Raw genomic sequence first — 26,859 nt, forward strand, 5'->3', positions numbered from 1 at the left:
CTTAGTAATTCTGTAATTTAGTTTTTTTAAAGAGTTCAATCTGAAAAAAAGTTATTTATTTTTTATTTAGTTTTTTGCTTTTCTCCCTTTTTCGCTTTTTTAAAGCTCGACATTCAATCTGAACGTTCTCTGGCCACCTACTGTGTGGTAGTGCCAGCAAAGGAGCTTCCTGATTGGTGGGTGAAAGTTAAGGTTTCTAATATATTTACATAAGGTTTCTATATATTTACATAATTCCATGGCTAGTGTTACAACACCCTTGTATACAAGATGTTTCAGCTCAATGGGGGTTTCCCAGAAAAATATTACAATAAGTACATTTCAGGTGGTGTAGTTTATATATTGTAACTTCAATTGAATGATATGTATACAAACTGTAACGTGTTCTCTAAATTCGGTTTCTCACTAGTTCCTTTTTTCCTATGTACACAACCTTTCCTACAAGTACTGTAAAAAAGTTCTGTCCCATTAAGGATGTGCCAAAAACCAAAGTGGAGATAGATAGTTCATAAATTAATAATTTTATAAATGTTTTTATTGAATTGTGGCCTTACCATAATACTTGTATTCACCAAAGGTTGCACAGTGACTAGGGTAGCATCAAAGCAATTCTTTTTACGATAACATCCACATTTTGCATAAACTCCTCCAATATAAATTGTAAATGTCTTGGTGCATACATGTATGCCAGTTATCATACAATCCAAAGATGATGCTAAACAACACAGTGGAAGTATCTTGAAGGTGGATGTTTGCTGCAGCACTTCATTCAAGTTCCTGTCTGCCTGCCTGCCTGCCTGCCTGCCTGTGCACATTCAAGGTTAATTTTGTTTTACATTTACAGTTGAATGCAGTCTCAACACTGCTACAGATAAGATCTAGTCCATGGATTTATCAGAAGTCAGGAGCTGCAACTTGGCATAAAATGCTCTTCATCCCTGGAATTCTGTGGCCTTAAAACTGCAGTTGTTGTGACATACGATGGTCAAGTCAGCTGGCTTTTTCACAAAAGAATAAAGCTTGAGACTGGAGTAATTGAACATTGTACTATCCATGTTTTCATCACATGCATTTTTTTTTACAGTCCTTTAATTGGCTTGATTTTTATTTTTTCTTGCATTTTGCCTTTATTCACCATGTCTTTGAAAAACAGTTCCTCCTTGTTAGATATATATATATATATATATATATATATATATATATATATATATATATATATATATATATATATATATAATGTTGATCACACACCAAGTCCATTCAGACATCAGCTGAACTGTAGGAAATGCATCAGTCTGGTAACATGCAAGGTATGTACATATAACCTGTGTGGCACACCCAAGCAATGGTGGTCATCTGTGATTCATCATTGAAAAAACAAATAGTGCAAACTAAAAATGAATGATGTTTGAGAGCCATGCCTACAGCCTCATCTAAAAGCCCCTTTCACACTGGCATGCTCTACCCGGGTCAGAACCTACCCGGGCATGCGATTTCACACTGCTTTTGATAAAGCAGGGTTGACCTGGGTGACAGATGCAAGTAAACAATACGCACATCAATGCCCTGGAAGCAGCTTCTTAGACACTTCCATCTGGATTGAACAGTCGGCCCAAACGTTGATAAACAAAAACATTCTTTGCGGAAGTGAAACCTTCATGCAGGCGTGGCTGTTTGTTAATTCGTCGGCCGTCATGTACTTTGTCTCGCTCAACCTGGGTCAAAGCATGTCAACCCACATCCTGAGGTGGGTCACTGGGACCCGGGTTAACCCCGGTACGACCCAGGTACGTGGTTTCACATTATGCAGGATTGTGACCCAGGTAGCCAGAAACTGGGTAGAAATGCCAGTGTGAAAGGGGCTTAAGAGTACATAATAAACAAGATTATGTAGATCATGATTAAAAGTATTTTAAACAAAGAAGTCTTAAAACTCAATGTACATAAATGACAATGGCCCTGGTGAATGATTGGCTTCGTATGAGATCTGTCTAGGGAAATGGATACACATTCTTATTTAACATGAGCTTAAATGGGCTCCTAAAATTTCATGATAAGTTAAGGGAACACTTTTGGAATGACTATTCCATTGGTACTTGGTCCTTTGCTTATAAAATGTATATTGTTCTAAGTAAAGGTTATTAAACCCAAGATGGAGCTGTACTGTTTTCAAACAGATAACAGAAAAGCTTTTCATGTGTAATTTACATTAATATTTACTTGAAGTCAGGCCACCATAAACTAGACTATCCTCTTTAAACAGGTCTTGTTGGAAGTTTTAATTATAAAACATACTTTTATACTCTGGGTATTTAGTATTATCACGTTCAAAACAGTATTCATTAAAAAGGGCAACATATTGTATATCAAAGTTTGGGCAAAGGGCCCGATTTTGGTCCCAAAGTAGGTAGGTTAACCACTGAATATACAAAAATTAGCAGCAAGAATTGCAGTGTCCTCAAGTGCCCTAGCTTAAGCTTTACCTGGATATCACAGAGCAAAAGTTACCAAAGTCTTTGTTAGTTTATTCTTTAGTTTTAGGTTGTGGTTTACCAGCCAATTAGATTTGCTTTTGCCTTTTCAGTCAGTTTGCGAACTCGCCCCTTACTGGAAGTCCCAAAGGTTAAAGATGAATCTTCAAACAGCAGCTGCCTCTGCTCTTCCTCAGAGTCATCTTCATTGTAGAAAGCTGTCCTTCGACCCTGATTTCTGGTTCTCATGGGGAATTTAGAGCCTTTGTCATTGCTCTGTTCCTGAACCCCCTCAACCTCCTCTTCAGTCCTCTCATCATCCTCCTCCTCATCCTCTTCTTCCATCCGTTCTATGGGCCTTTCAATCCTCCCACTGCTTCGTGTCTGCATCTTTGGGCTCACTGCAGTGGGTGCAGAAGGCATTTCAGGTGTCTTTTTCATTCCTTTGGGTTTCCTGCCCCGGCGGGACTTCTGAACTATAGGACTTTGCTCAGAGCTAGTGTCTGCCACAGCAGAGGTGCCTGCCTCATCACTGGTCGACTGCTCCCTTTCCTCTTCCTCTGTCGTTGTAGCTCTATTTTCTAGCTCATTTCCTCTCATGGCTTCCAATTCTTTTTTGCTTTTACGTCCCCTTTTTTTCCCAGAAGGCTTCACAACAGTTTCTGGTACCACAGCAGATGCTGCCTTTGCGACGGTCATTGCCTTTGGTTTTCGACCTCTTCTTACCACGTCATTTGAACCATGTCCACCGTGTCCGTTCAGCTGCAAGCTTTTCTGTGCCCGCGAGCTATCTTGGGAATTCACTGGAAATAACAGAACATTTGAAAATTAAGATAGTTCATCAGGCTACTCAGAATGAATTGAGTGCCTCTTAATAAGTTGTTGATTTTTATGTTATTATTACACTCTTTGATCCTACACATGCAATACAGTCCAGTTCACTATGTGCAATGTTCATGAGAAGGACGATACTGCTATTGATACTGGCAGCATTGTTTTATATATTTAGGAAGGCATTATCCAAGGCAACAAACTAGGACTACCACCACAGTATATGAATCTGAACAACTGCTTAAAACAGATACCACTTGTTGATTGAAGGGTTTCAATATAATATAAACTTAAAGAATGCAGCACTTTCACAAACACCCTTTATACATTTCTTTAAATATGGTACTGCAAAGTTGTCACAACCACTCTGTATAAAATCTTTAGCACGACTGCACTGGCCTTTGTTTTCTTAGTTCTTACCCTCCTGCTGGCTTAACGATGCCTTCAGTTTCCGTTTCACTTTCCTTTGCTCTCCAGCACTTTCTGCAGTGGAGGAACTCCTAGTGTTCTCAGTATCACTTGAGAGGCAAGCAGAAGATACAGTGTTCTGGGCCTTGAACTGCTTGTTAGGACTATCTGTCACTAAAAAAAAGGAAACAGTTATATTGGGGGCATTTTTCTTCTAGTGTAGGATCTTAAATGTAAATGCAAAATGGTAATATTATTTTCTCTCTTAAAATACTTGATATAGAGTGGCACATCCAGTAAAGGCGCTCCGCGCCGAGTGCAGGATGTGCCCTATAGCCTGGAGATCGCAGGTTCAAATCCAGGCTATGTCACAGCCGACCGTGACCGGGAGTTCCTAGGGGGCGGCGCACAATTGGCTGAGCGCTGCCCGGGTAGGGAGGGCTTAGGTCGGCAGGGGAATCCACGGCTCACCACGCATCAGCGACCCCTGTGGCTGATAGGGCGCCTGTGGTTCTGCAGTGGAGCCGCCAGATCTGTGTTGTCCTCCGACACTATAGGTCTGGTGGCATTGCTGTGGATCTCTCACGACGGCTTGGCAGGAGCACGTTTCAGAGGAGCTGCCATTTCCCGAGTCGGCGGGGGGGGGGGGGGGGGGGGGTGAGGGGGGTTGCGAGCGGTGAGCCAAGGATACAGATAATAATTGGGCATACTAAATTGGGGAGAAATCCGGGGTAAAAAATTGGCGACGACTAAATTAAAAAAAAATTTAAAAAAAAAAATTAAAAAAAAATAAATAAATAAATAAATAAATAAATAAATAAATAAAATATTTGATATATCACTTGAAAAAGGAAAACTGCTGTGTACCAAAACGAGCAAAATCGAAAAGAAACACAAAAATTGTTAATTGATATAAAAAATAAATTATATGAGGACGTTTCAGACTACAAGTCTACTTCAGCTGGATGGAAAAAGTATAATTTATAATAAGTATAATATATATACATATATATATATATATATATATATATTATACACACATATACACAGTGGTTTGCAGAAGTATTCACCCCCCTGCAAAGTTTTCACATTTTGTTGAATTACAAATAATGTATGTCAGAGGTTAAATGTCAGCAAAACTTGCAAAGAAAATGTACAAAATGAAATTTACTGGTTGCATAAGTATTCAGCCCCTTAAGTCAGTACTTGGTAGAAGCACCTTTTGCAGCAATGACTGCTATGAGTCTTTTTGGATAGGTCTCTGCTAGCTTTGCACAGTAGAATGGTGAAATTTTTGCCCATTCTTCACAGGAAAATTTCTCCAGTTCTGTTAAGTTTGTTGGGGATCGTCGATGGACTGCAATCTTCAAGTCTCGCCATAAATTTTCGATTGGATTCAAGCCAGGACTTTGACTGGGCCACTCAAGAACATTAATTATTCTCTTCTTGTTCAACCACTCCAGTGTGGCTTTGGCTTTGTGCTTCGGGTCATTGTCCTGCTGAAATGTGAATTTCCTCCTCCGTCTTGGCTGACTCAAAACAGGTTTTCCTCAAGGATTTGCCTGTACTTTGCACCATCCATTCTCCCCTCTATCCTGACAAGCTTCCCAGTCCCTGCTGAAGAGAAGCATCCCCATAACACGATGCTGCCACCACCATGCTTGACAGTTGGGATGGTGTTGACTGGGTGATGTGCAGTGTTGGGCTTGTGCCAGAAGTAATGCTTGGAATTTAGACACTTTTTGTCTTGTCTGACCACAAAATCTTTTTCCACATGTCTGCAGTATCATCTACATGCTTTTTCGCAAACTCCATACATGCTTCAAGATCTCTGACACAAATCTCTCAAGGTCATTGTTGGCTTCAGAGTGACATCCCGAACTAGTTTCTTGCTTGCCCTGCTGCTCAGTTTGGGAGGGTGATCTGATGCATCTTCCACTTCTTAATGATGGACTTCACTGCTGAGAGGGATAATCAGCGCCTTTGAAATTTTCTTGTACCCTTCTCTTGCTCTGTGCCTCTCTACCACTTTATCCCTTACTTATTTCGAAAGCTTCTTGGTCTTCATGGTTGCTTTGTTGGATCACTATGTGAGTTGCAGCTTGAAAGTCTTTATATACCTGACTGAAATTATCTACAAGTTAAACCACTTTGAGTACACACTGAAACCATTTCACTAATTTTGTGACCTTTCAAACAAACAATTTGCACCTTAGCTGATTTAGGGCTGCAGTAGCAAAGGGGGTGAATACTTCTGCAACTGAGATTAATCTGTTTTTCCCTGTAAATCTTACTTATTTATATTCTATATGCATTTTTTAACTATCAATGTGGAGTTTGTTTAGATTCTACATGTAAAGTCTAATTTGAAAGCGTTGTGGAGTACGCTCAGGTGCCAACAAAATGTGAAAACTTTGCATAAGACTTTTCCCTAATCCACGTGCAGGCCTTTCCTTGAATATACACAGTTGTGGTCAAAAGTTTACAGACCCCAATGGAAATTTATAATTTTGGGAATTTCTCAAACAAAGAATTTTAGGAAAAATCTTTTGTAGCAAAAGTTTTGCTTTTGTGGATGAGGAAAAAAGTTACAATAGATGTCTACAATTATTTATTTAAGCAATTTTTTTGCAAAACTCCAAAAATGATATTTCAAAAGTATTCATACCCTTTGATGCTATGATAGTATTGTCTACAAGGTGCTTGAAATTTCAATATGATAATAGATTGTGGATTACCAATAAATCAATATGGGAAAAAGTAAAGAGCTATCCTGAAGACCTTAGGCAGAAAATGATTTATTGTCCTACAGCTGGAGAAGGATACAAGAAGATTTCCAAGCATTTGAGTATCCCAATTTAAACTATTTCTATAATCAAGAAGTACAAGACCACTGGTAAAGGTGCTCTTCATGGAGTGCAGAATGCACCCTATAGGCTGGAGGTCGCTGGTTCGAGTCCAGGCTATTCCACTGCCGACCATGGATGGGAGTTCCCAGTGGGCGGCGCACAATTGGCTGAGCGCCGCCCCGGGGGCGGTAAGGAAGGCTTAGATCGACCAGGTTGTCCTCGGCTCACCGCACACCAGCAACCCCTGTAGACTGGCCAGGCACCTGGGGCTTGCCTGTAAGCTGCCCAGAGCTGTGTTGTCCTCCGACGCTGTAGCTCTGGGTTATTATTATTATTATTATTATTATTATTATTATTAATAATAATAATTTCTTAGCAGACGCCCTTATCCAGGGCAACTTACAATTGTTACAAGATATCAAATTATTTTTACATAGAATTACCTATTTATACAGTTGGGTTTTTACTGGAGCAATCTAGGTAAAGTACCTTGCTCAAGGGTAAAGCAGCAGTGTCCTCCACCTGGGATTGAACCCACAACCCTCTGGTCAAGAGTCCAAAGCCCTAAACACTACTCCACACTGCTGCTGCTGGTTTGGCTGCATGGAGGGCCTGCAGAGTGAAAAGAAGCGGTCGGCTGACGTCACACGCTTCGGAGGACAGCGCAGGGGTGGTAATGGTGAGCTGAGCTTAAAATATAATTGGATATTTCAAATTGGGAGAAAAACGGGGTAAAATCAATTGGCGACTACTAGATTTTAAAAAAAAAGTACAAGACTCATGGTACTGTCACAACGCTCCCTCTGTCTGGAAGAAAGAAGGTTCTTTAACCAAGAACAAGTAGAAGAATCGTGAGGAAGGTTAATAACAATCCGAGATTGACTGCCAAAGACATTCAAAGTGAATTGGCAGCAAGTGGAACTGGGGTTTCCATTTCACCATAGGTCGAGTATTGCATGGTGAAGGGCTCAATGATTGCAGGCCAGGGAAAAAGTCACCTTTAGGAAAACATCACAAGGACAATCGCTTAAAGTTTGCAAAACGCATTTGAATGATGGATATGTGTTCTGGCCAAAGGTTTTGTGGAGTGATGAAACAAAAATCAAGCTATTTGGTCACGCTGATAATCGTTACGTTTGGAGAAAGTCTGGTGAGGCGCACAAAGAAAAGAACACCATACCTACTGTCAAGCATGGAGGTGGTAATATCCTTCTATCGGGCTGTTTTTCCTCTAATGGAAATTTAGTTCCAATACATGGTTAAATAGATTCCATAGCATACCAAAAGCTATTGGCCAATCATCTGAAACCCTCCGCTACAAAACTTGGTTTAAAGAGCAACTGGACGGTCCAACACAACCCAGTCCCTAAAGAATCATGCCAAAAACTCATTGACAAATATCCTAATCGTTTAAAATAGGTTATTATTGCTAAAGGTGCCTCAACTAGCTATTAATTTAATTTTCCTTGTCAGGGTATGAATACTTTTGAATTAGCATTTTTGAAGTTTTGCAAAAAAATTGTTGAAATACATTATTGTAGAAATCTGTTTCTAGACATCTAACATTTTTTCCTCATCCACAAAAGCAAAACTTTTGCTGTAAAAATATTTTTCCTATAATTATTTTTGCCCAGCTAATTTAGTTTCACCAAGGGATTCTGGGCGAATCCCAAAGTTACCACTTTTTTTTGACACTTGCCCGCGTCCAATCGGGTGAATCTAGATTGGCCCAGAACCTGAAAAAGACGACTGGGCGACACCCATTTTTTCAACAATTTTCACTGAATTTCAGGGCTAGCCCAGGCGAGTCTAGTTTCGTCCAACGCTTTAAAATCTATACTGGACGAATCTGGTTCGCCCATGCCAATTATTTGGGCGAGTCTATTTTTGCATTTCTACACACTCCCCTGCCAGCTTCCAAGTGCATGCCATGGTACCTGCCTACAAGCTACTTGGCTTGCGTTTTTGATGCAAGTTCAGTCCGCTTTTATTGTGCCTGAAAAACACAAGTCATAGTAGAAACAACTGGGGCAACCTTGACCCCCACCGCTTTTACAGTTGTGCCTATTTGCTTTGTGCTGGGCAAGGTTGCTCCAATGGTTTCTTGAAACTTGGCTTGTGTTTTTGATATCTCCACTTTAAAATGGCTGGGCACTTTTGATAACTTGGCGTTTATGTGCTTTATGCAGTCCTGAAGTAATAAATGTATACTGTTTGTATACACTGTTAATGCTTTATGCATTGACTCAGTTACTCTACCATTTTCATTGCAATGGTTTCTATTGGTATTGTAAGGGGTTCAAATGTTTGAAGCAGTACAACTGGGGATGGGGAGTTTGTGGCCAGATAACTTCACTTAGACTACTTTCTCACTAAATATCTTGCCTCCAGAGCCCGCTCCTTCTCTACCCTCGCCCCGCAAAAGGTGGAATGACCTTCCTACAGATGTCAGGACTGCCCAGTCCCTGACCACCTTCTGGCGCCTCCTCAAGACTCACCTCTTCAGACAGCACCTGTAGAACTCCTTTTCCCTCTGGACAATTATCATTCTTCCTTAAATGCGCTTTACTTGCTCTTATCTGCCCCCTATTTTACAGTACTCTAAAGTACATGATTAAATGCAGTAATCTGTCACAAGTGTTATTTAATCTGTAGTATTTTGTATTTATATTCTGATGTAACTATCACTGACACTGTTATCTGCTCCGTTATTGAATGGTATTTTGTTATACTTGTACTTGCTAGAACCAAAGTCATTGTATTTTTATCTTGCTCCTAATTGTATTATTACTTGTACTGTGATTCTTGAAATGTATTTTTGTTTACAACTGTAAGTCGCCCTGGATAAGGGCATCTGCTAAGAAATAAATAATAATAATAATAATAATAATAATAATAATAAAGTGAGGAAAAATGGGCAACATAATCCCCACCCCTAGTCTTGCCGTAAATCATTTATTGGCGCCAGTCCTGTGTGTGTGTATATTCAGTTGATGCTTTTTCTTCCAATTAAAATTCACAGCTTTGACAGAAAGCGGTTCTTTAGGGATGGACAGAAATTATAAATTGGACCAAGTTATTCCTACCTGGTTTACCATGTACAGTGAGGGAGGTATTGTTTTTTGAAGTAGATGTTTTTGCTCCAGATGATGTAGCTGGATGCTCTGTGATAGAAAGGTTTCCAAACCGCCTGGTGCTTCTTGTCCGAACCACAGCTGCAGATTCCACAGCTCTACCATTCATCTGAGCAGCAGCCTGGCGGAGTGCTGGGGAGCGAGAGGCTCCCAGGGAAGGAGATGACGTTGAGGGCTCTGGCTTCATCTGGGACTTCACTGCCCGACGCTTCCTTTCAGGGCTGTGGATGGGAAGCAAGACAGGATTCTTTTTTTTTTTGCTTCCCAACACTCATAATGGGACTGAATGTTTGGTACACAGCTATAAATACATTTCTCAGACATCTGAATGCCTTCTCTATCAAACAGAAACCTAAAAAGTCACTGACCTGAAGCTGTGCAATACACAAAACTAGAGACTACTGTGCTGAAAAATGCTTCTTCAGACAGTCTATACAGAGGGGGTAGATGAACCAACATATGCCACACCGACGGCTGCAAGACATTTCTTTCTATTTGGTTTTGCTCTGGCAGCAAAATAAAAGGAAAACAAATGGCAAAGCTGATGAGCTGTGTCAACAGTCAACCTGAATTATTTCCACGGGTCTAGCGTGTAGTATTGTTCTGTACCCAATTCCTCGTCGGCTTCTCTTTGCGACACATGATGAATGAAAACTTGTTGAAAGTGAGAACACTAGATATTATATAGAACCCTTCATTCTGCTGTTAACCCAGTACAGCTTAGTAAAGAGTCTGTAAACATAATCTGTGCACGCATGTAAAAGTTAATACCTTACTGTACTTTTGAACTTTTATGGTCTCTACTGGTTAGCCAGATTAAATATTAGGCTTTTATTTTTTTATTTTAGCTTAATGCTAAAATACTAAATGCACTTATACATTTTATATGCTGATGTATAGTACATCATTGTCTACGCATTATACAAGTTTAAAAGAGATTTTCTTTTTGTACTGGTCATTCCAGGATTGCTAAACATTGTTAATATTGTATTGCACACTGTAGATTGTTACTATCAAGTCAGCAAACTGTTCATACAATCAATCATCAATTTCTGCTCAAATCTGCTTTTACATTCTAAAGGGTGATTGTATCTGTATCCCTTTCCGAGTGTTTTGGAAACAAACCTCGATGCAGCACTGCTGGAAGGGGAGGCACTTCTCCGCCTTTTCTTCTTCTGTCTGGTTAGACTTTTTGCTGCATGGAATCGATGGGCAGACTTATAGGTAGACAGAATAATACTGACATGTTCTTCAAACAGAGCTGAAAGCCGCAGGCTCATGCTGTAAATCTGGAAAAAAGTTAAATAAATTAAAATGCCTCTTTTAAAGAAATAATAATAATAACCGAGTTGGGTATCCACAGCGTTACCTTTAGGGTGTCATGGTTTTCCAGTTTATTCAAATACATGCCTTCCAGACACTTAGGGGGTTATTTTCAAAGGAGAACCGCTGGAGGATCGCATTATTTCAACAGTTTTTTTCTGCACCTCTGTTTTTTCCACCGATTCAGTGTTTTCTAAAGCTGCGGAAAACTCGGGAGGCCTCTATCGGCTAGTTTGATTCATTAGTTATTCTGACGGTTTTTTTTTGGTGGAATATGTAATGATCTAAGAATTTGTGTCTATTTTCTAAAGATGAAAGTGGTGGATAACGGAAACTTCCACCAGTTAGCTTTCTGCCTGCTTCAGCTATCCGCCATTTTTCATTAATTTTCATTTTTGTACACTACAGTTATACCTCATTTCAAACCTACAACTCAAATCATTAGTTTTGATCATGTTTGTTTGTTTTAGGCTGTCCTAATTAAACAAGCGATTGGTAAAACTGAATGGAAATAAGAATTTGCCCTTGTGTTCGTCTTTTGCGTTTTGACTCATTTTTCAGCTGGTTCGGTACAATTTTCGATTGTGTTTATATAGCATTTGCCAACACAATTGAACCGTAAGTATTATTTCGGCGGATAAAATAACTTAAATGCTCACTAAACTATGCATGAAATGTGATGCGCCAGCGGATAAAACGGAGGATCACGTTAGAAAATAGGCAGATATTTAACAGATTAACCTGTGGAAAAATTCAACGGATTTTGCCATTTCCACCGAAAATGAAACCCCTTTCGAAAATCTGGCCCTTACTCTCAATTAAATCTGGAGGTATGGCCAAGGAGAATGTATGGAATAAATTAAGACGGAATATAAAAGGGTAACATAACCAACCTAAATGAAGCAGCACCTTCAAGTATTGTTTCTCTCTCTGGAAAAACATGGAGCAAAATGGTGAAGTCTAGCACACAGTGTGCAATATCATTAAAATGTATCCTTTTACCCTTGACTTCTTGCTTGGTGTGTAAGCCTTGGAATTGCTAAATATAAGCCTCACATCCTTGCACAGCTGTGTTGGTGACTCATAGTTTCCAGCCTGAAGAGTCTTTCGCACCGTACTGAAATCCATTGGGGTGTCAATGATGTCCCTGTAATCCTACAAGAGAATAATAATAATAATAATAATAATAATAATAATAATAATAATAATAATAATAATAAGAGCCAGCTCACAAGTTCACCAGCAAGAGGCATTCATGGCGGGCTAGGAACGAGCCCCACAGGTGTTGCAGATAACACACCGATAGACCTGTGGTAAGCACACTTGCCTGCCATGACATCAAGGAGTTAACGGGTAAACAGGCTGCAGGTGTGGATAGGTAGGGGGATCAGGGTTATACCATTATTATTTTTCATTAGCCTTAATTGGCCCGCATCTGTGGCCTGTAACCGTCCAGTTTCTGGATGATCCGGACACCTTTAAAAGAAAGCCTTCACAGCCAGTCAAGGCTGGCTTCCGTGCAATGAGCAGCGTGGGCTTATCTACACCCAGGACTGAACGGGAATAACAAAGAGAAGCTGAAACTGCCTTTGTGTCTGCAATCTTCTTTCCTGTGCTAGTGCTGTTGGAATTAAATACAACAAAGTGGAAAGAGACGGTGCTGTTTTTTTCCCAGGCTAGGGGATAGGCTGAAGCCAATAAACAACCTGGTAGAACCCAGAAACAAATTGCTTATTCACCGACTGGACGTGGTTAACTGTCCAGTTAGTTTACATTGTTTTGTTTTTTTCTTGTTATACAAATCCTGTTTGAACTGTTAATTTTCTTTATACCTTGTCTCTCAACCCCGATTGTCTTTTCTGTATAAAAGCGAGCAAGTTTTTCTTTTGTGGAGTTTAATAAAAAAAAAAATAAAAAAAACTTGGATTATATTGGAATTTACTGTCTCCTTCGTCTGTGTGCACCCACAGATGTACACAAAAGTTTTAAATTATTAAAAAAAGAAAAATCTGGGATGTTTCAGACCAAAGCCCTTCTCCAGCCATGTAAGAAAGGTAAACACAGTGCAGTAGACTTGTTAGTTTTTCTTGAAAACAAATCTTTTTTTTTGGTTTACATGTCATGAACATTAGTACAAATGTTCTTTGATTTAAAAAAAAAAAATATCCAAAGTGACCATTTAATGCAATATAATACTGAGAATAGGAGTCCTTCTTTCCAGTAAACCATTCATATCTATAATTGTATCTGCTGTCAGTATATCTGAATATGACTACTGATTACAGGCAATTTTCTTTTCTTTTCTTTTTTTGTTAATTTAACATAATTCACTGAAATTAGAGTGTACTTAGTATTGTAGTCCATTTACTGTCTGAACATGTACTATTGTACTACTTTTGGAAATTCAGTATATATATTCTTTGAACTTGTACTCTAGACTGTTACTGTTGACATCAATTATTATCCAGGGCGACTTACAATTGTTACAAGATATCACATTATACATTATTTCACATTATACAGATATCACATTATTTTACATACAATTACCCATTTATACAGTTGGGTTTTTACTGGAGCAATCTAGGTAAAGTACCTTGCTCAAGGGTACAACAGCAGTGTCCCCCACTGGGGACTGAACCCACAACCCTCCGGTCAAGAGTCCAGAGCCCTAACCACTACTCCACACTGCTGCCCAATATTGTACAACTGTTCCTTTCAGTAAAATTATATAGAAGTATCAGTTCTAGATCCAAATGATCATTTATCATGATAATAGCAGGATATCGTCATTTTCTGTTCATCTTGTATCCTGATGTGAATACTCTTATCTTATATCAAGTAATATATAAGGTGTCTGTGTGGAAACGATGATCTCTTAAGTGTATTTAAGCACAGAGAAGTTAGTGAAGGGATTAATTAATGTAGAGTAATAAAAAAATGATCATACCGGATATTCCTCTAGGTCAACAGGCTGCCGGAAAGGCTCAGAGTCTTCGCATTGAAATATCAGATCCAGCAGTTCTTTGCACTGAGTTTTCCACGCCTGGTTATCATAAGACTGTGCAGTATTACGTAGCTTCCTTATGGGTTTGTGTTCCTAGAAGAAAAGAAAAAGCAAACACTTACAGACAATTCACTGCTACCCAACTACCCAAATCGGACTCAGTGTTGCTGATAAAAGTCTTATTCACAAGAATTAAAATGCATATTCTGCATTTGCATTTTTCCCCACAGTTAAGCCATTGAGGTGAGCTGTTAAACGAAGATATTTTACAGAATATCTCAGCATGATATTAACTTCTCCTAAATAAGCTTTGGTTTATGAAATTATCAAATGTTTTAGTAGTTTCTCATTACTATATCATTTCATAAAATAAGTTCTAAAAAATAAAAACTTAAAATCAAATCAATCAATTTTTACTTTATACAGCGCCTTTCATATTGAACCACCATCACAAAGCGACTTTTACAACTGTAAGTCGCCCTGGATAAGGGCGTCTGCTAAGAAATAAATAAATAATAAAGCGCTTTACAAGATGCAACAACAAGTATTTACTACTTTAAATACAGAGACATGGATAATACATGCTATACAGTTTATATAAAAAAGTGCATAATACATGATAGTAACATAATACATTAAATAGTAGCAGCAATGCAGCTGCTAATAGCAGATATCAGGCTTAAAGAGCATGGAAAGCACGAGAGAACAGGTGGGTCTTGAGAGCTGATTTAAAGCGAGCGACGGTGGGAGCATCACACACCAAAGCTGGGAGTAACAATACAATATATAAAATAAAATAGACATAAGTGTCAAATTGCAAACTAAAGGCAGTTACTTTTGTCAAAATAGTCAGATAAGATACGGACAGGGCAGAGTTACCTTCTTTTTCCTAGTTGAAGTACTCGGAGCATCTGTATCCTCATCTTCATCCTTTAGTTAAGAAAATTTGACATTTTGATTTGATAAAACCTGTTGTATTGCAGAGATAGTAACCAGTGAGATCATATTTCTTCAACACCACCTTTATGATTGAGAAGAGAAGTATATGCATGCCCCAGGCCTGCAATGTTCCCTATCCTAATTATGTACTAGTAGCCACTTCCTGTAGTAGTGTGAAAAAATGTAAATTTATAAGGGAAGTACATACTATATTGCAGCTGTAGTGTTCAGAATAAACCAGTGACCATAAGTACAATTTTCCTTAAGACACAATTTGAAACAAGGCTAGGTTTGTATTCCACACAAAAAACCTGAGGAAAGAATAAGAGAATAAGATAGCACCGCCTTGATCATGACCCTTGATGACTCAGCTGACTAGCAACACTATTGAAGAAAGCTATGAAACCGAAACGCAACAAGTATAATTTCAGCTTGATTCTTTTAGCATGTCACTTTTCTTAGTTCCTTACATTTACCTCAATGTAAACTCACTGCTGCCAAAAAATTTTCAGAACTGGTAATAAGCTACAATGCTTTAGACGGTACAGCTCATTTTATTTATCAACTTTCGTTGCAGTTAAGAGTATGTAGAAACAACCTTTCAACATGCAATGTTTCAAAGATAAAACTGTGGTCTAGATCAGGGGTACTCAATTATTTTAGTGAAGGGCCAGAATTCCTGGTTACAGCAAGGTCAAGGTCAAGGTCAAGAGCACATTTCCATTCCTATCCCCATACCGACAAACAAACACAGAGCTACACGAATATAGTTTTTACACATGTTGTTGTTTTGAGAGTTCTTTCTTTAAAGGAGTTTTTGGGGAATCAAAACTCTGTCTCATTTGTACTAGTCTGCCTTCTTTACTGACTTGTTACTGCATGAGTTCTTTCCCTGCCATAACCACAGAATTGTATAACTACTGTATTCTTATGTATCTGTGTTAGCAGAGCCAAATTGTGTTCCACCACTGCAAAAACAAAGCAAATTGTGGCAAACAAAACTGAAGCACAAGAAAAAAAAACTGAACTGAAAAATCAATGTGCTTTCTCCTTCAAGTGAATTAAAAATAAAAACACCTTACAAATAATAATAAAAATACACTAATTTTATATTCAGTACATTTATAATCAGCTAATACTCGCAGTGAGTGGGAGAAGTGGCAGGTCCTCAAGGGCCTCGAGTTACAGGTGAGCTCAGCATGAGCAATACAGAGAAGCAAAGATTTGCATCAGTCAGAACAGAACGCTGATATTAATATTAATAATGTTCATCTTGGAGAACGAATATCCACACATATGTGATCTGCAGATACTTGACAGGAAACATTTTAACTGCAAGTGTTGTAAGCCTGACTTGGAACATAGAATTTGACAATTTAAAGCGCCAATACAATCAGCATCCTCACTGGTAAGCTTTGCACACATAGCACATTTTGGTGGATCGCTGAAGGATGCGCCAATATCTATGTGTTTTTAAAAACAGCCTTACGTAATATTTTTTAAATCGGCTTGGAAAAGCTACTTAACAAAAATGGGCTTTGTAGCACCAGCACCTGTCATCGTTTTCTTGGTCTTTGTGAAGTGTGATTTTCTGAACTCGTACCAAGGTATGAAAATTGTATCTTAATTGTGTATTTTCAAAAATATTACTAATGACGGTTGTTTACTTAGCCATAGAGATGGGATGTGTTGACGCTTACAAAACAGGCCACAGCAGCCACGAGTTTTAACTCATTTGAGCTGTTGACTTCTTGTACATTTTGTTTCATTCATAGCTCACACCGAGTATCTTCTACTTTGTCACATCAACACCTACTGTACCCTCGCGTATGGCACTCTCATAAGAACCATGTCTGAAAAATTCAAAGCATTTCCAATGTGACTGCAAGTAAAAACAGATTGTTCTACATGACTTGCGGTCCGGATTCGGACCGGAGTCCGCCTATTTAGTACCCCTGGTCTAGATCAATAAAATATACTTTAACAGACTTAATAAACATTTCCAACAGCATTTCTTTAAAAAAAACATGAAACCATTTGATTTGTGGTTCTTTAGAAAACACTCAAATCACCTCCTCTTCCGAGTCTGAGAATGTTTTCTTCTTCATGCTACTGTAGAGTGGAATTATATCCGTGCAGCTGTGGTCTCTAGTGCAAAAGAGAATACCAGTGGTAAGTGCAGGGGTAATGAAGTATCTTTTTCAGACTAAAAGAAGAATTTTGACTTGTAAGACATTTTACTTTGGTTCTTAGTGTAACAAACAAGATTTAAGATGGCCACAGTAGATCATGGATTAACGCAGCATCTAGTTGGTGTTTTAACACTGTTCCTTTGTTTAATCTTTAATGAACATCAAAAACAAAAGAGGTGAAAAATGAGCTAGGATTACATCTACTCAAACTTTTTACATTGGAGGAATGGTGACTTTAGACATCAATTTAAAATATACCACCAACACATCCCTGAATAAAAAATAAAACATTTACTTTTAGACTTATTCTTAAGATTCTTAAGTTGAGATCAGTGAGATGAACAATATCTGACAATTATATAAAAGAAACACACACACATACATATATATATATATATATATATATATATACATATATATATATACACATATATATATATATGCATATATATATATATATATACATATATATATATATATATATATATACATATATATATATATATATATATATATATATATATATATATATATATATACACACACACACACACACACTATACTGTATACTTGTATTGAAAACATACTTTATGAACTGCAGCATTAGGTCAGAAACAAATTTCGCAGTTTTTACGATAGGAGTTCCAGGTTCGTTAAAGGTTTGCGCGTTGTGCTCTATGTATCGAACTTCCCACATCAGTGAAGACAAGCGCCTGTTTCCCACGGGGGGAAAAAAAAAAAAAAAAGAACAGAATTATAACAGTTTCATAGATAAGCAAAACAAGTCTTTCAAAACCTGTATTAACACAAAACATAGAACGGTGAGCTTTCGTCAAAACATTGTCTAATTTTATTCTCTGCTTTATTTTTTTGTTGAACTGAATACCTTATAAATGGGTGCTTAAAGTTGTTCATGACACTACAGTAACATTTGGTACATGAAAGCTAACACAACACCCGGTCATGAAAGAATGAATTCAGCTTACCTGTAAAACCTGTTCTCTAGCCTCTCTTTAATTGTGCCTAGGTCAGTGAGATATGCCACTACAGTGCAATAGGTAGGATATGCCTGAAGATCCACTGGTGCTACAAATGGTGCAGCAATGTCTAGAATGAATGAATGGCAGATGTAAATTCAGTTGGATTTATATTTAAAAACTGTACAATTAATCAAGTACTGTTTAAAAAAAAAAAAAAAACACTTATACTAAATGATACTAAATTGTTAGTTACAATTTATTCTGAACATACATTCTTCAGGTTTTACGGTATTGTTAGACGTGAACTATTTATATTGGAGCACATCGGAATAGAATCTACAATATTTTGGGTTAATTCCTCAAAAAGTACAAAAAAAAAAAAAAAAAACACTTCCACTGATGAAAAGACAAATAGACAGTGACAACATGAGTCTGCGTAAAGTCTGGTGCCACACCACTAACGGGGAGCGGTGAGGGGCGATACCGCAAAATTGGTGGACATACAACAGCGTATGCATCAGCGGTTTCTATAATAAATCATGCCCCTACAAATACAGCCAAACTGACCACAAATTATGGACTGGAGTTCCAGTGATGAGACAGAAGAGGAAGAATTTCAAAATAAATAATATGCCATTTAGCAGCATGTCCAGTATATGCAGTTCATTTATTTAAAAACACATTGTTATTTACGGACCAGGAAAGAAACGGGAGGAATTGTAATGTGCAATAGTAATAGTTTCCCATCATCTCAACGCTACCTTGTCATTCATGAATAGTAAGCTTATTTAAAGGTTACAAAATTGGAAAGTACATGTATTGCTTGACTCTGTGTTTGAGATTGAGTTACATTTTAAATTAACAGATATGAAAAATGTGTTAATTTAGTAGAGCAACCATTCATTATGCTTAAAAAAATGCAAATGTTTCTGAAAGCTTCATTTTTCCCCACTTAACTTTCTGTTCTTACAGAATTAAATATCAATAACTGTATTACCCCTAACAGGCACTGAATAAAACCAGGCCAAAATGTTTTGAATGTAATTTGGGATTAATGTCTTCTTGTTACTTATGTGTATGATGAAGTAGTATATATGATATTAATCACACAAATCATGTTGATGGATATTCTGAAGCTTTCATCCAGGTATGACATATCATGCAATCCCAAACCACCCATCTGATTAGTTAGTTGCCGCTGTGGGAAAACGTCTTGGCTGCAAAATATCGCTCGCCTACCAATATTTAGCGTACCTAGCGTAATTAGCTGGTTGATTCCAGCAATGATTCTCTCGCACTCCTCGTCCCTGGTTCGGGGGCCCCATTCTCCTTCTAAAGGCATGTAAACCAGCTGCTGATGCTCCTCCTCTGTAAGGGGGACGCTTAGCCCCAGCTCATCTGGAAAAACCGCTGGAAAAGCACACAAAAAACACACTGGAAATAAACACAAGTGCACAAACAGAAACGCCAGTATGCTCAGGGCTTGATCATACAAGACACTACTGCTAACTAATTAAACACAGTTGGGCAAAAAACATAGCTAAATACAGACTTTGAAATTAAATATGTCAGCATGAAATTAGAAATGAGCAGCTACAAAGATTGTTTTATTTTGTACATATTAATCAATTTAATCTACTGCATAGAAACTATAACATTGTTTTAAAAAACTATTGAAAATTTTATTATTATTATTATTTATTTCTTAGCAGACGCCCTTATCCAGGGCGACTTACAATTGTTACAAGATATCACATTATTTTTACATACAATTACCCATTTATACAGTTGGGTTTTTACTGGAGCAATCTAGGTAAAGTACCTTGCTCAAGGGTACAGCAGCAGTGTCCCCCCTCCTGGGATTGAACCCACGACCCTCTGGTCAAGAGTCCAGAGCCCTAACCACTACGCCACACTGCTGCACTACTTATAATACAGCAATTTACCAAAGTGTGTGATATCTGGCCATCCTCACTCTTCTATACTGTATAAATACCTACAGTACTCAAACATTTGCGGCGCATCCTCTGCGTAATCAGTTGCTGTTCTATTGACTCATTTTTGCCAGACTTCTTAGCCAATGAGAAAACGCAAGAGGGACTCATATCAAGTACAACTGCCTGACATACAGTCCATTGTTTTTCAACCTTTGTATTTAATTAGAATTTAACTGTTACAGCTGATGTCCTTCATAACTGCAAAGAGGAATTGAGAGATTTTTAAAGCATGACTGCATTGTCTATTCATTTTGTTATAAATATCCACACTGGTATGTCTTGTGTGGTGATGTGACCCAACAAATATGCAATGCAATAGCTATTCACATATGGGTAAAGCAGGCCAGCTATTTAATAAATAACAGGGCTTTTCAGGAAGAGAAGCTTTTAACCATTAGTGTGTGTGTGAAAACATCAGCATTCTACACATCCATTTACAAAAAATAAACATTGTACACTTCTAAAATTGTATTCTGGCAATATATTAACTACCTATGCAATTTTTTGAAGTTTGATATGGCGATTTTAAAAGGAAATGGTTTACTGTCTACACTAATTAAATCTTTGATGAATACAAGAGATACAGTTAACCAAAAAATTAAGGTAAATTGTACAACAATACATTATCGTTTCTGTGACACCCATCAGCAGCAGCCTCTATATATAAACTACAAGACACTGTTTCAGAGCACTAGTGTAATACACTGCAATTTTGTTGTTATTTATACTCCAGCAGGTTTTTGTGGGCACTGAAAAATTGACTAAGGAAAATTACAGATTGAAATACCCTTTGTTTTTTGTTTTTTGTAAATTACTTTTCAAGTCATCCAATGAAAATACAATAACTGGTTAAAATGACTAAATGAACACAATGATGAAGTCTTTAATATGACTAGTCACATTTAGACCCCATTCACACTATTGCATTTCGGTCCGCAACCCCATTCACATTTGCAGTTTAAGGCGCCTTTGAGCATTTACAATTATTATTATTATTATTATTTTTTTTTAAATGCAACGATAGTCTGCACTCACAATGGAAGAGCTACCGGGATATACAGTAATCCGTGATTTGTAGCAGATGTTTCTTATTATTTTTTTTTCAATGCAGCACAGTAGCAATTTTATGGTATATAATAAAAAAAGCATATATATTATTGACTATTTTGACTTACTGTTATTCTCTGAAGAACACCGAGGTATGTAGAACGCAGGAAACAGCAATTTGGTAGTGTTGACAGGTATAAATATTTCTTTTTGTAATGGATACTTCACTCAGATTGCAAATGACTAACAGATTGTACATACAATTACTGACATTTACACGACAAGCTCACAACTGACCACCTAATACTACTGCTCCCTCCTAAGGAAAGATACGGCATTAAATAATAATTAATGATTCAATAATCGGTTACACCTGGAATCATTTTATACAAAAATAAACTATTATTTAACATTAATTATATTTACAAGGTCCGACTGGAAATTACATTAGTAGAGTCACGCGACAAATGCGTAAGCGAGGTAGCACCTGTGTTGAAAACTGGAAGAAAAGTGGGTGGCAAAGAAAAGCGTGGAAGATGTAAAGGCTGTCTTTCGAATCGGTGATATCATGGGGCAAGTTCAGCATGGAAGAGGGGTTCTTGGTCTCAGTTCAGCTCCTCCTACAAGGCAACCCCAGCTCAACGGAGGAAGCTGGTAGTCAACGAGGTGCAGAAGCAGGAGGAGAGGATGAGGTGCGTAAAGGCGGTTTCCCAGGCCAAGCAGGGAGAATGGATGAGATGGAAGAGTGTGGAACAACGCAAGATCGGCTGGCAAGACCCATGGACAATGGAACAGAGAAGGATCAGTTTCCTCATCAGGTCAACATATGACGTTCATCCATCACCACAGAACCTAAACCTCTGGGTAGGAGAGGATCCCTCATGTCCTTTGTGTTCATCACCTGCAGCATTAAGGCACATTTTGACAGGATGTAAGGTGGCCTTAGCCAAGGACAGTTTAATTGGCGCCATGACCAGGTGCTGCGATGTTTGGCCTTAGCGTTGGAAGACAAGCGTAATATGACCAATAAGTTGCCACCAGTTCCATCAAAACATTACACACAAAAGACAATATTCGACCGTCCAGGAGAGCAACCACCAAGAAAAGGTGTAAAACGAAGCCTCGCCCAGGACAACTGGAAGCTGCTAGAGACTGGAAAATGCTGGCAGATGTTGGTCAACGGCTTATTTTTCCACCTGAGATTGCCACCACTAACCTTTGACCTGATATTGTCTTGTGGTCTGGATCAGCACGTCTTGTTCACCTGGTAGTTAACAGTGCCATGGGAGGATGCTGTGTATGAGGCGTATGAAAGGAAGAAACTTCGGTACGCTCAACTAGCCGCTGAAGCGGAACAGCGAGGATGGAGTGTCCGGGTTTACCCAGTGGAGGTGGGTTGTCGATGATTTGTGGCACACTTTACAACCCGATTTCTTAGAGACGTCGGATTCAGTGGCCAAGAGTTGCGTCGCACAGTGAAGAACTTATCTGAAGCAGCAGAGAGGAGCAGCAACTGGCTGTGGTTGAGACGGAAAGATTCTGGTTGGGGATCTCAAGCACAATAGAAAGAATGATGTACGGGTAAGTAAGCTGGGTTGATTTGAGTGGGAGACGGATAGAGGTGATGCTGGGACGCCAGAATTACCGTCAAGCCCTCTTGAGGTGTCGTGGGCTAGTCGACGAAACACAGAGGATGGAAGGTGCCCACTTGAAGACCCCAGAGATGAACCCTACTTAGCTCAATCCAGACGGTTGTCATGCTGATGCGCTGGGAATGTAAAACAAAAAAATCTCCGACATCATAGAAAATCCATGCTTTTCCCGTGTTACCATAGAAAATCCACCTTTTTCTTTGTTATTCTGCAGCAAACGGATTCCTAGGATCCCTGCTACTGAGCTACATAATCAAACTGGTAATGTGATACAAAAAGGCGACTAAGTCTGCTTTGCATTCATATATATGTAAAGGTCGGTCCTGATCCCGGATTGCAGGCCTAAACCTAGGCCGGCCCTGGGCTGCCTTTTCTTTTTTGGAGCTTAGACACTTACCGGCTGTTGCAAATTCACAAGGAAGCACAATCTCACACATAGAAAATGTAAAAGTAACATTGAGAAATTATGTAATTTTGCCAATAGTCAGTGTTAGACTGGGAGGTGGACGAGATGGACACAGTCCACTCACTTCATTTTTGGGGAAACATCATTTTTCATACTCTCTTAATTGTTATCTTGAATAGTAGCCTACTTTATATCTCCCCAATACTTCATAGTTTAATGTTCCCGATGCAACTTTTGCTTTTATTGCGTCTGCTCTCTATCTAAACAGCAACTGGAGTTGTACTGAAAGTGACAAGCGACGCCAGAAACTGAAACTGACGTGACAACTGGTTTATTTCAACTCAGCGACAAAAGTGGTGCATTCCTTAACAGATGTCGAGGATCGGCTTGTGTCTGTTGAGTCATTATGTTCTTCTCTGGCCATTGAAAATACTAAAATAAAGCTGAAACTCGATGATCTTGAAAACTGCTCACGCAGACAGAACGTCAGGGTAATACCGGAGCTGAAGGATCAAGGCCAACTACATTCATGGTTTCTTTTTTTTTTACTGAGGTACTTGGGTGGTGAGCTTGGATAATCCACCGGTGATTGATCTTGTGCATCGTTCCTTGGCCCCGAAGCCGCGGCAGATCATACGGCTGCACCATTATCAAACCAAGAAGCAGATCCTACGTCTTTCACGCGAGCGAGGGCCGGTTTAATTTCCAGAGGTCCTGAGTTTTTGTGTTCCCCGATCTTAGTGCTGAGCTGCCACGACGTCGGGCTGCCTTTAACAAAGTTAAATCCCAGTTGCGTGCTGCCGGAATTAAGTATGGCCCGTTGCACCCTGCCCATCTTCGGGTTACATTCAACGGAACTAGCCGAATGTTTGAATCGCCGCAAGACACTGCCACGTTTTACAAAGAGCACGTTCTCCCCTCCTTGGATGCCAGTACAAGCAGTTGAACGGGCCATCATCGACTGTGCTGAGGGTATGTGACTATGTTTTTTGCAGTGGACAGCAGAACCCTTTGACTCTATGGTCAGCAATGACTACCTCCCTGCTGAACACAGCCTCTGAGTTATTGTATTGTGTTGCTTACTGTTTCATGTGCTGATCTCCTGTTATTATTCATAATACAGCATAGGATAGAGCCTGTCTCTGTTTGTTGAGAGTTTATGTTTTACCGTGTTGCTATGATGAGCTAGCCATACGTGTCATATCATGGTGTTTTTTTTTTTTGGTTGTTTTAATTTGTTTGTTTTCTCTCTCTTTCTCCCCGTTTTTCTTAACACACCCATCGACATATGTTTGTATGTTTCCATATATATATATATATATATATATATATATATATATATATATATATATATATATATATATATATATATATATATATATATAGTGCGTGTGTATACTTCAAAGTTGACATGCTTATTGGTTGGCTATAATTAGGGGTCTACCTAAATCGCGCTTTCGCGGAAATCATGAAATTGAGGGGTCACCGCGAAATTCACCTCTTTTAGGGGCCAATGCGTACGGAGAGGAAAAAAAAGAAACCTCATTTAAATGAACTACTGCACAACGCAAGCGACACAAACTACGTGTCTTCCTTCTGTAGCTAGCCCTTTTTGATTCCTTCGCCGTCCCGTGTGCATTGCACTTAAGCAAAAAACAAACAAAAAACAGCCACAAATAACATTTACAAAAAAAATTCTCCAAAGCGGTTAACGTTCTTGTTTACTATTCAAATGAAAACAAAGTTTTAATCAGCCTATCAGTGAGTGCGTCTGTACTGCTTTTCTGTGACCTGTACTGTGCAGTAGGAGGTGGGACAAAGTCAGTGCTGCATTGTTTTGATTTAGGTTGCTAAAATCTAGTTTTCAGCATTGAAGGTAAAATAGTAGAAATGGACGACAAAGCAAAAAAAGCTAAAGTATATTTCGGTGATTGATCGTGTCATGTTATTTCCCAAAGAAACTGTACATGCAGATGGAGGTAATTGTTTTGCACATCTTGTAATGTGTCTTTGGAGAAAATACGATCGATCACACATTAAACAAAAGGCTACTACAGAGGCTGCTGAACAGAACATAAAGTAAACAGCTTTCAGAAACCAAACTGGAAAGTCAGCCCAGACAAAAAGTATTCCTGTCGGCAATTTATCAGTACTACAACGATCTAGCACAGCCACCTTGATTCAACCTGTTGCTTACTTTTTTGCAGTTGGAATTTTAGACCCGAATAGCCAGGTTTTCTTTGTTTTGACTCAGTACTAATAAAATAAATTATTGGATGGGTATAATAACATGACAACGAATGTGCTGCATATATTGCCTTTATTGAAGTATACCAGATGCCCTTGGGTAAATGAGTTTTGGGGCTGTTTCTAATCAATTTCCACATCTGTATAACTTGGCAAAGCTTTGCCTTAACTTCCAACCAATTCAGTGGATGCAGAACGTGCAGTCTCAATGTATTGGCAAGTCAACTGCAGGGGGATGCGGCATGCTCGCCTTTAACAAATGACAGCACTCTGTTTTAGTAAGGAAGCGAGTACCACTATTTTTAGGCTTTATAGTGTTCTGAAATACTTTCTACTTAGGTTTATTCAATGTTTAAACAGGTCAGCGAAATCCTAATTTTATTCCGCAACCTACCTGTGAAAAATACGTAAATTTACTGCGATTTAAGTAGGCTCCTTGCTATGATGTTTAGCACCTTTGTTTATCTTTCGCATTACCAGCAGATGGCGCTATTATGTGTGTGTGCTTTTACCATTAGCATTGTCTTACCACCACTTAACGTCAATTAAATTGTGTGTGGAGTAGTGTCACAAAGACGGCTGGAGTGGGTGGCGTCAGACCAGAGCCAGGAAATAAACAAACAGAGATTTGGGGTTTTGGTGAGGCTGAGCGCGTGATCGCGCTCAGCATTTAATAATTAACAGACAGAAAATAAAAGGTTTGAAACAACAAAAACACAGGACACGGCACTTGTAGCCAAAATAAACAGACGAACAAAACGGACTAGACATTGCACAGACAGACGAACAAAACACGGTGAGCAGATAACACTAATATTTACGTTTTTCACTTCTAGTTACTCCTTCTCTCTCTCCCGTTCTCCACTCACCGAACACCTAAAAACCCCCGAGTGACAGAAATGTGCATCTATATATACTGCTGTGCTGGGATTCAATTACTAATTAATTATTCACTTGAATCCCAGCACGTGAATTAATTCTGTGCAACCCTGTGCTCACATATTACATTTAACCAGCACGTGAAGTGATTTGTGCTCTCCTCGTGCCTAAATACAAATCTACACTTTTTAAATACACGTGAAACACAGACCCGTTTATATCCCGTGTACCAATCTATACACCAACATTTAACACACGCACGCAACATACAACACATAATATGCACACAGGGGCGGGGCACATTGCCACAAGTAGTGAGGCAGCAGTGTGGAGTAGTGGTTAGGGCTCTGGACTCTTGACCGGAGGGTCATGGGTTCAATCCCAGGTGGGGGACACTGCTGCTGTACCCTTGAGCAAGGCACTTTACCTAGATTGCTCCAGTAAAAACCCAACTGTATAAATGTGTAATTGTATGTAAAAATATGTGTAAAAAATAA

The 26,859-nt window shown here is 38.8% G+C and overlaps 1 protein-coding gene across 1 annotated transcript in view; it reads right to left on the bottom strand.

Moving 5' to 3' along the window:
• Positions 1 to 1,192: 1,192 nt before the first annotated feature.
• The window catches only part of LOC117402897 (PH-interacting protein-like), a 106,442-nt gene continuing 80,775 nt past the window's right edge, over positions 1,193 to 26,859 (bottom strand). Inside the window, exons 30-40 of the mRNA XM_059024145.1 lie at positions 19,389 to 19,544; positions 18,141 to 18,261; positions 17,742 to 17,867; positions 17,035 to 17,110; positions 14,903 to 14,953; positions 13,967 to 14,116; positions 12,019 to 12,171; positions 10,819 to 10,982; positions 9,646 to 9,914; positions 3,723 to 3,884; positions 1,193 to 3,274 (exon numbers count right to left, since the gene is read on the bottom strand). Coding sequence (XP_058880128.1) covers positions 2,550 to 3,274; positions 3,723 to 3,884; positions 9,646 to 9,914; positions 10,819 to 10,982; positions 12,019 to 12,171; positions 13,967 to 14,116; positions 14,903 to 14,953; positions 17,035 to 17,110; positions 17,742 to 17,867; positions 18,141 to 18,261; positions 19,389 to 19,544 — 2,153 coding nt within the window. The 3' untranslated portion in view covers positions 1,193 to 2,549. The remainder of the gene's footprint in view (positions 3,275 to 3,722; positions 3,885 to 9,645; positions 9,915 to 10,818; positions 10,983 to 12,018; positions 12,172 to 13,966; positions 14,117 to 14,902; positions 14,954 to 17,034; positions 17,111 to 17,741; positions 17,868 to 18,140; positions 18,262 to 19,388; positions 19,545 to 26,859) is intronic.

The sequence above is a fragment of the Acipenser ruthenus genome, chromosome 5 (assembly GCF_902713425.1).
Source record: "Acipenser ruthenus chromosome 5, fAciRut3.2 maternal haplotype, whole genome shotgun sequence".
NCBI lineage: Eukaryota > Metazoa > Chordata > Actinopteri > Acipenseriformes > Acipenseridae > Acipenser > Acipenser ruthenus.